The 10,866-nt window shown below is 39.0% G+C and overlaps 1 protein-coding gene across 1 annotated transcript in view; it reads right to left on the bottom strand.

Moving 5' to 3' along the window:
• Nucleotides 1–1,903: 1,903 nt before the first annotated feature.
• The window catches only part of LOC141434803 (atrial natriuretic peptide receptor 1-like), a gene marked incomplete in the record, with an annotated part of 57,639 nt that continues 48,676 nt past the window's right edge, over nucleotides 1,904–10,866 (bottom strand). The window contains 4 exon segments of the mRNA XM_074097245.1: nucleotides 1,904–2,210; nucleotides 4,006–4,090; nucleotides 4,614–4,755; nucleotides 6,440–6,531. Of these exon segments, the coding sequence (XP_073953346.1) occupies nucleotides 2,069–2,210; nucleotides 4,006–4,090; nucleotides 4,614–4,755; nucleotides 6,440–6,531 (461 nt within the window).

Genomic DNA, 10,866 nt, shown 5'->3' with positions numbered 1-10,866 from the left:
GCGTTGCCGATTTCCACTTTCGACTCTGCTTTCGTGTAAAATTTAAAGAATGTTCTATTTCAGTTCCTAAAGCGCGCTGTAAAAAAGGAACATAATAAGTATATATTGTGTTAATTTTGCTTAAAACGTAGAGTACCGTTTTTACAGCTCTGGCAGTAGGTATAATTGGAAATCGGTGATTTTACAGTCCAATACGTATTTAGCTTAAAGCATTCCCTGCCAACATTTTTTTAACTTCCACCAAGACCTTACACAACGTGTGTTTAAAAAGAAATAACTGTTACTTTTTCGTAATCTCAAAAAAATACTCTTAATTCAATTTCGTTTTGCTTAAAGTTTTTGACAATATCTTTACACGGAACGTAAAGCCCTTGGAAATCTCTACATCGAAATAACCGCTTTATTGTTTAAAGCACTCGGAATCACAATCGTTTTCACCATTTCCTTCTCTCACACGGTATATGGGGAAGGTAGAAAGAGATAGCGAATACGGTCACAAGCGACCGCGCGAGAAATTATTCTCTCTGTGAGGAGAAACCCCGAAATTAAAAATTCGAAATTCGTATCGCACCGTCCCTCTCATTTTCGTATTAAATAATAGTACCTGGGCGACCGAGCTTAGCTCGGGCTAAAAATCGATAGTAAGCATTTTCCCACAAATAACACCAAGCTAGAAGGGTCAGACAATTATTATATTACAAAATTTGCCGTGACTACTCATCGGAAAGTAATTGTAAGACATGATTTTCTACCCTTTCCTCTCGCCGCGTATATAGCATACCTCTGCCACCAATCAAATCTAGTTTCGCCAGACATTTGCCTCCCCCATGTAAACATTTAAAACAAAATTTGCAAAAAAATCAAAAACCCCAAGCTCTGCCCTGCTGCCAAGCTAAAAAGTGCTATAGAAGAACATCTACTTCAAGTAAGTTCAAAACTGTTTACTTTTAGTGATTTTGTATTTTTAAGACTTCATTTGGCACTTGTGATACAGACCCAGAGTCTAGTGCGAAGGCCGTCGAAAAGTCAGATGATGTTATTTGTATTTTATTAAAATGTGTATTTCTGTAATTTTTTGTGCACTGTGTAACTTTATTGCTAAATAAAATTATTCTTTTCTATTCTATTTGTCATCCCCGAAAACCCCTAAATACCAAATTTCATCGAAATTGTTGGAGCCGTTTCCGAGATCCCCGAAATATATTATATAGAAGAATTGCTCGTTGAAAGGACATTAGCGTAATCGGAACGGCTTGATACGACGTTCAGAATTCGAAATTCGTAGTACAAGGCCCGAGGACTTATTGTTTAACGCACGGGCTTGCCATCGCTTTCACCATCTCTTTCTGTCACCATCTTACACCGTTAGAGAGAAAAAAAAATGCGATAGCAAGCGTCCGTGCGTTAGACCATACGGCCTCTGGTCTTAAGTAAATACGGTTTGACAAAGGCCGTAATGATATTCTCCCGTTCACAATAATACAGATTGCTAACTCTACATCCGTGCGCATATGTTATGCCGACAGCCGACTAGATTTATCACCCATGTTTGTTGAAAGATTGGCTACATTTCCTTGCTCAGCATACGCCATTTCTTGCGACGACAGATCTCACGTGACCGAGGAAATGAGCGTTTTCCGTGCGTGTATTTCGTTCGATTTTGGTGAGTTGGATTCTGTATTTGTATATTTCTATGATTTCGATGAAATTTGGCATGTATAGGGGTTTTTAGGGACGAGAAATCGATCTAGCTTGGTCTTATCTCTGGGAAAACGCTTGTTACCGAGTTTTAGCCCGAGCGAAGCTATATCACCCAGTTACTATCAGCATTTAAATGTATAAATCACGCACGCGTAAAAAGAGCTCTGGGTGGCTAGTGGAGGGGATACGTTTGCGCATCTGTCATCGAACAAGCCAATGGCGTGACGGCCGCGCGCGCGCTCCTACGCCCCCTCCCGCGTCCCCCACTGCTCCGCCGCCAATTTGGTCCGTATTTCGCTCACTGCGCGGGTATATCGCCAGGAGCTCTTTTTACGTGCGTTGATTTGTAACGTAACTCATGACACTGTCAAGTTTGACGCACCTTCAAGACTTCGTTGATGCTGTGCAGCGCGGGAGTGGCGCCCAGGCCGGTGCCGACTTCCACCAGCACCTCCTCGGGGCGCACTCGCCACGCCATGTTGTTGAGCTCAGCATCGATGCGAGCCTGTCTGAACATCCACATACTAATATCTATATAAATTTAATTTTTGTTAGATATACCATAACCACACCTACATTGAAAAAATCTGAGATAAAGCTGTGCTCTACAAATGGAACCCGGCTCCTCAATATTCCGTGTTGAGTGTTCAGCTCACCATATTGTAGTGTGCTACGCCGTCCTCACACTCTCACCTATGTATTCATCTTAGTAGTTAAGTATATCGAGGTATATATAACCATGTATCGTCACTTGCATTTAGAATAAAAATGTATAAACCTAGCTTTCAACCTACAGTTGTCTCCATTAACGCCCAATAACACACGGCGTTCCTGGCAGAATTGCCATGTAAGGATGTGAGTTATGGAAACATCCGACTCGTGCAATATAAATTTTATTACTGAAAACTTGCGCGAGTGATACACGAGTATACAATTACGTATGTCCTTATATAAGGTTTAGATGAAACTATGTTGCCTACACTACAGTACAGTAACATAGTGAAATTCCATAATGTGTAGGTAAGTATTAAACCCTCGTCACGTGGATTTAGCTCGCACTTATCCGGTTTATTTTTCTCAACGAACGTTATTCAGTAGAATAGATATTACAGAAGATAACGAGAAAATACAATAAGGTACTGTGAAACTACTTCTAGAGTAGTAATAAAATCGTAGTCCTCAATGCTACTCGCTAGCTATAAAACAGCGCTTGCACTAGCTTAAGCCGGGTACTCATCAGCGAGCTGTAACTGTAACCGTTGCACGTTACAGTTACCGAAAATCAACGTAGTTCGCGAGCGGAACGCACTGTGCTCGCAGCGAGCCGATGACGGCCAGGTACTCATTGCGTAAGTGCAACGTTACTATAGTGTGTACGTGATTCGCAAGCCTTCCACGAGCAGAGGGCCTACTCTGAAGCTCGAAAATCGAAGTTCGTATCGTACCGTCCCTCTCGCTGTCGTATTAAATAGTATTAGTGTCAGAGGGGCCGAATGACACGAACCTCGATTTTCGAATATCGTAGTAGCCCTGCAGAACAAGTGCGTGCCGCAGTGATAACCGACGAGTGTCGGTTTCTAGAACCTCGTTACTGTATCTGTTACAGCTCGCTTGATGAGGACGCTTGGTGAGGGTGCTCGATGAATGATGTCACGCGCGAAGATCGTTTGACGCGTACACACTAGAACCTCGTAACGTATATGTTCGGTTACAGTTACAGCTCCTAGTGAGTACCCGGCTTTAAAAAGAGCGCTTAACCTTTTAGATGAGTGAAATAATGGGATGAATATGCATTATTCTGAGTCGCGTCTGTTTAAATCACCTCTCAGTGAAACGAGCCCTCTCTCGCACGAGTGAAGGACCTCTCTCCTCTACTGAAACTGAGCACTTTAGAATACGCAATATATAAACACCAATTTTCTCTTAAATAATCGAACGTGTTACAAAACTGGAAAATAAATAGGATAACGTAAAAAATCATCGATATATGTTGATAAATAAGGAATATACTGAATCTGTAACTATAACAGTATTAAATAAAACAAATAGCAACTAAATGAGTCATCACTTAAAACTGCAGTAATAAAATAAATATTTTTGGTTTTCTCATTTTAGGCCTGTTACACCACACATTGACACTTTATGTGACAGATATCTGGTGATGACAGCCATCTCTGTTTGTTTGGTCCACATAAACAGAAATGGCGGCATCACATTTACATAAAATTCATCAAAGAGCGGTGAAAGAGGTCCTTAAACTAAGAATAATACATTAGTATTACTTTAGGTTATGTTAGTACTTACTTGTAAGCGACGCAGGCAGCTGTCACTGCCAGGGTTAGAAATACAGCGAGTCCGATGAAACAATATATTATAACTGTCTGCGTCTCTGAGCAGCGTGCAACAAAACGACACTTCACTCCCTTGTTATATTTACAAAATAGTAAATTTAATTACTTAAGTACTCAATTGTTCTGAGTTTGGCTGTACGCACGTGTACGTAATATTGAAAAACGTATTGCTAGTATTAAAACCAAATTTGCAGGCGTAATCACGACGAGATTTCGTGGCGTAGTTTCAGCAAAACGTGCTTAGACCTGCCTTACTTAAATTGGGCGAGAATTATCGTCCAGGTACATTACCGTCCATGAATACGTAATCATTTTATAAATCCATAGCCGCGCAGCCCCGTAATATACAGTAAGGACGGAGTATTTTGACCCAATGGAGGGTGAGTTTCGCCCATATGAAAACCAAATATATTAGGTCTAATTAAAAACCAACCACATAACAATATAATGTTCAAAGTTACCCTTCAAGGCCAAAGAAACCTACTAAACCTTTGCTTCAACGAAACGCACGACTCGCATCGTCTAAATGATGTTATACTTAAGCTTATTTTTAGCGTTTACCTCCTTGACACATAGGATCGGTGCCCAAGAACCCGCAGCGAGGGGTGTCGAGCGGCGGGCCGCGGCGGCCCCCGGGCCAGTGGATGGCCTTCCCTGCTACCGGCTTGTAGCTGCTGTTCAACCCGTGGTAGAAAGCCACCACCTAAGAATGCCGTATGAAAAAACACTCGTCAATAGTAATCTATCTAAACCTTTAAACGAGCAATGTTTGTATAAATATTTAAGGATCTAAACAATGTCTCCAATAAAATTTGCTATGTAAGCTTTTTCAAAGGTCAACAATAGATTTTACTCGTAGTGGTTTTAACGTTCGTCTTGGTCGTATTATTATTATTTCAATGTGTAATTCATAAAATTAGAATGAAACCAAACATCAGCGAGCTATAAAATATGTTAATACCGAGAGTAAATTTAACGGTGACTTTTACAATCCACCCCCGATCGATTTCAGCTATAAAAACAAGCCAAGGAGTTTAGCTCGCGGCGAAGTGAGGTGGTTATTATCAAGCCGCACGAAACAATTTTTTACCTCATCATCATCATCATCACCCCAGCCTATATACGTCCCACTGCTGGGCACAGGCCTCCTCTCAGATGAGAGAGCTTGGGCAGTAGTTCCCACGCGGGCCAGTGCGGATTGGGAACTTCACACACATCATTGAATTGCTTCGCAGGTATGTGCAGGTTTCCTCGCGATGTTTTCCTTCACCGTAAAGCTCGTGGTAAATTTCAAATGTCATTCCGCACATGAATTTCGAAAAACTCAGAGGTGCGAGCCGGGTTTTAACCCACGATCCTCTGCTTGAGAGGCAAACCGCCAGCGCCACGGCCAGCACGGCTTAATTTTTTACCTGCAAAACCCGAAAGTTAAATAAAGTGACTAAGTCAAACAACTGTCGACCAAACTCAACGCTATTAAGTTGATTGCGAAAATAAAATGGAATAAATAAAGCGAGCAATGGCCTCTCAAAGAAAAAAAAAAAACAATTTTTTGAACATTTTCAGTATACTCGTAATAATCGAAAATCTGTCACAACTGCAAAAAGCTAATAAGTTTTTTGGCTATTCAATTACAGCGCCTTTTAAATAAAAAAGTTGAGAATTTAGACTGTCGAATAATAAAATACTTATTCGAGAGAAAATAGATTAAGCAGCTCCTTTTGTTTTTAAAATAAAAGATAAAAATATTTTTCTATTGTTTCGTTCAGTATCATGTCTCAAAAATATTTACAAAATCTCTTAAAGGTCACATCCTTTACAGTGTACCCTTTTACCTTATTCAGACACTTTATCATGGAGCTGTAAGAAATTCTTTGTACCTTTTTCGTTCCGAAACAAACTTGAAAAGGAATCCCTGGCACCGCGTCGAAGTAATTTTGTACAAACACTTTGATAATGTTCTGTCAAAAACATATAAATGACCCTTAAAAACAATTGACGTAAAAAGAAAATAACAATTTTATAAGGAAATAACGGTACGTGATTACCTACTGTATTATCTTTGGATACAACATGCAGCTGTATCCGCTGCAAGGCAATTTTGCTTGCTATGAGTTGATAAATATTCTGGCAACGCTTCGGCATAGCTACTGTCGCTTAATTATCGCAAACTATATGACGGACATCGCTTCTCATCGCACATGAGTTTCGTGGTACAAGGTAGGCAGTTGCTGTCAAATGGGTAGACGGGTGGGCGAGCGGATGAGGCAACCAAATTGACATTTTGTTCAGGTATGCGCTTCGAGTGTGTTGTTTGCGTGTCTTTGTCTGTTTTATCTAGGTACAGTTAATAATTGTTCCTAATATTAAACTACCTCTGTACTTACTTCAAACTTTCCAGTAACAGGGTCAAGGTCCAAGATGGCATAGTCAGCATCCCTGTCTCCCACTGCATCGATGCGTACATGGCCCGTTATACCTAAACAAAAAAATATGAGCTCATGTAAAACGTGTGTATGTAATACCCCTAAATCTCAACCGCTAATTGTAAATCAAGAGAAAAAAAGTTGCTTGGGTGTAGTTCATGCAGTTTGAATAAATAAATATCATGGAATGATTGACGTCAATACGGTATTTGACAACTCCTAATTTTGTCATATCTTAATATAATTATGAAAATATAGATATAAAGATAGTGTTTAGCGAAGAGAAAATTTAAATCTGTTGAAAATAGGATTTATAGTGATTTTTTGAAAAATCTATATACCTGTCTCTTTCTCAAACGCTTTTCTCTATGCAGCAAGTATGGCGGTACTGGCGTGTGACGTCACATGCCAAGTATGTCTTTCTCTGTCTAATCTTGAATTTCAAACCTTTATAACTTTGGTACTTGTAAAGGTAGCTTAAAAATTGTTTTCTATTCGATAACAGGCATCGTGTAGTTTTAATTTATAAAACATATACAAAATGGTCAAATACTGTATTGATCTAGTCCCAAATTGGGGATGTCTAAAAAAAATTACCCACGGTTTTTATATTTTTTTTGTACAGAAAAGTCAATTATAAGAAACTAATTTCAATATTTTTTCATTTAGTTCACTACTTTTTTCAAAATTAATTATTGAAAATATTTTGGTTGATGACGTCACAATTCGATAAAGTGCTACCACATAGTTGATTAGTTCATGACTTTGTCATGTGGCACACTCTTTGTATAGCCGTAATATGTATTTTGATTAGTTTATGTGCCGATAGATGTCGCTGTACGGGAAATTAAATCAACCTGAATCGCGCTGGCGAGATTTTTCCTAGGAAGTATAAAAGGGGTGTCAAATTTAAATATATTGTCATTCGCCGAGCAACCGTTGTTTGATTTATATCAAGGACAGCGGTTGAACATGGTCCTTCAGAACTCGGATCTCCAGTAACTTGGAGGTGACCAAGCGGACCGCGGCGCTTCTCGGAGCCGTCAAGCGGCAGGTCGGGCTGAGGAAGCCGGACCTGCAGACGTAGGGGCCCGAGGAAGCGGCGGCCGCTACCTTCCGGGGCGAGGAAGGAGGGAGCTGGAGCTGGAGGTGCGCGCGCAGAGGATAGTGTCGCGAGGTATTGCGTGCGAAGCGGGAAAACTGTAAGTGACAAGCCATTTAACTTTGTACCTTAGGTTTCGGACGGAAGAGTCAAAATTCAGTGCAATAGAATATTCAAGCAAAAGTGAACCTTATTATAGTTAGTTTAAAAACTTAGAAAATTAGCTAGAAATTAGGACTTGTAAAATTTAGCATGAAAAGTGGTTCTAACGGGAACCTATGCCCGATTTTCGTCAGTCCTTAAAACTCAAACACTTGTAAAATTTGAGAATTATTTTTGGACTTAGAAAAATTTGGCTTTAAGGACTTAGAAATTTTTTGAAGAAGTGGACTAATATCTTTGGTAAAAATGGAAGTGGTAATTAAAATTCAAATGCAAAAGTGCAACCAAATTACTAAAGACTTTAAAAATTATAAAAAATCACCAAAAGATCGGATCACTAAACCTTATATTGAGATAAGGCTCCAACGGTTGGAAGAACTCTGGAAAAAGTTCTGTGAAGGTCACGATCGACTATTAGAAGAGTATTCGGCAGAGTACGATACGAGTATTTACGCAGAAAAGGAAGTTTTTGACGTGACTAGCGAAATTTACATGGAGTATAAAGAGGAGTTATTGACGGCTGCACAAATGTTTATTGGTGAAGTTATGACCAAAAATTCAAAAGACCAATTGTCGGAAAATGCGATTTCAAAACAAGTTTGTATTAAACTGCCAAAAATTGTAATACCAATTTTTTCGGGTAATTATTCGGAGTGGGTAACCTTTAAGGATTTATTTGAATCTCTGGTGCATAACAACAGTACAATTAAAGATGTTGAAAAACTACATTATTTAAAGGGATATCTGACTGGTGAAGCGGAATTGTTACTTCGCCAGATACCGATTTCTAATGCAAACTATTCAAAATGTTGGGAGCTTCTAAAGCAGCGCTACGACAATAAACGGTTCATATGCAATATGATTTTAAAACGCTTTTTGAGTCAAAAAAATGCTGCTGTAGAATCTTCAACATTCTTGAAAGAGCTCATTGACACTAGCTCGGATTGTTTGAGTGCCTTAGCTAACATCGGTGTAGACGTGAGTACATGGGACGCTATTGTCATCCATTTGCTCACTCTAAAGTTAGACCAAGAGACTCGCAAGCAGTGGGAATTGAGTGCAACTGGAGGTACAGATTCCAATACATTGCCATCTTTCCAAGAATTCAAAGATTTTATTACCAACCGATTCAGAGCTTTAGAGTTTGTGGAGACCAAAAAAACCATCGAGTGGGATTCACCACTTTAGTCAGGTCAAACCTCGTGTCTTACACACCGTCCAAAACACTCAATGCCCCTGTTGTTCGGAAATACACAAAATTATATTTTGCAAACAATATGCAGCCCTTGATGTTAACGCTCGTCGTAATTTTGTTCAGGAGAAGGGTTTATGCTTCAACTGTTTGGGCAATAATCATTCTGCCAAGTTTTGCCAGAATGCGACTTCATGTAAGATTTGCAAGCGTCGTCACCATACCTTGTTGCATCCTACAGATGCTACACCAGCAAACACTTCTGGCGCTAAGGTTAGCAATGTGGGCACAGTCGAAGCAGAAGAGCCGCCGCTTGTTACGAATTGTTTTGCAAGAGGGACTGGGCAAGTTTTGTTGGCAACTGCGATTGTCAATGCTAAATCCAAAAGCGGAGTATACATGGCAATTCGAGCATTATTGGATCAAGGATCGCAGGCTTCTTTTATAACTGAAGCTACCGCACAATATTTAGGGCTAAAAAAGGAGCCAATCAAAGGGAACATTTCAGGTCTTGGTGGGGATAATAATCTTATATCTAAAGCTATGGTTATATTGCATCTACAGTCTTTGGCTCATCCAAACATAAATATATCTGTACAAGCTTATGTACTGAAAACGATTACATCTTTTCTTCCAGCAAATAAGGTCATGGATTTAAATGGATTAAACATAACAGGAATACAATTGGCGGATCCTGATTATCACACACCTAATAAAATCGACGTTTTACTAGGTGCTGAGGTATATAGTCGGGTAATTCAGGATGGCGTCAGGAAGAATAACCAGGGAACACTGCTAGCTCAATCAACAACATTGGGATGGATATTGTCTGGGATAGTTGATTCATTTAACACAACATTTTCGGGAATAACGGTTTTACACTCTTTATTTTTAATTTTTTTATCTGTGGTCAAGTCTAGTGTCAACTGTCAACCAACTTTCACTATTGTCAATCCGTTCCATCCTCGTAACATAATTGTTTTTCCCTGGATTCCGATTACCCTAATATACTTACTCGTCGACCTGTGCTAGTACCTTGGACTGAACCTGCTTATTCGTTGAACTTTGCTTGCCTCTGGATACCGAGATGAATAAAAAATGTATTGTACCAAGTCGCACCAACACTACTAGCCGTAATAGTAAAAAAGCTTTTGTGCACGTAAATAAGAACTTGAAAAAGCTATGGTGTTATAAATAAGATATCGATGTCGATTCAAAACGCCAGTGTTATTGCTGTGAAGATCATCTAAACGTAAGTAATTTATTTTATACAGTTACTAGTACCTACAAATACGAGTATAACTATTGTCGTATTTGCAGAAGATGCACTATCATGCGTGAAACTTGAGTCATGTCTGATTTATGTTGGAGTGCAGAAAAAAAGGGCAGAGAATTCCAGATATTACATACTTAATTATTTTGTATATGAGTAGGGGTCACAAAATACCAACTTTAGAAAATGGTATAGTATATATATATATATATATATTTCAGTTAGCATTTATTTTATAAATCTAATAAATAACGCCGTTTTTTATGCACCCATGTAATTTAGTTTTCATCGTATTAAGCTTCTGTACCATGAACCTAATTTAGTTTTTTTTTATAGCTGGAATTTAGAAAATTGATATTCTGCCACCAAACTCAGTCATCATGGCAGACAGAGGCTTCAAATAAATTGAAACTGAGCTGATAACAAAAGTTGCTCCGCCCTCCCAGCGTGTACTCTGGTATCAAGCCTAGTAAAGTTACATGAACCATATTGTTGTTAAAGCATGCGGTGTGATTAATTTGCAAAGTGAGATAATAAAAAGTGAATAAACAACCAAAATAGTTTTATTTTATTTTCAACCTTAAAACTACTCACTACTACTGCTCTGTAGTTTGGCACAACAAATGTAAATTAAAAATGTAACTCTTAGCAGAAATAAA

This window comes from Choristoneura fumiferana, chromosome 14, assembly GCF_025370935.1.
Source record: "Choristoneura fumiferana chromosome 14, NRCan_CFum_1, whole genome shotgun sequence".
In the NCBI taxonomy this organism is placed as follows: Eukaryota; Metazoa; Arthropoda; class Insecta; order Lepidoptera; family Tortricidae; genus Choristoneura; species Choristoneura fumiferana.
Note: the sequence above shows the minus strand (reverse complement) of the source record. Positions and strands in the feature narration are given on the sequence as shown.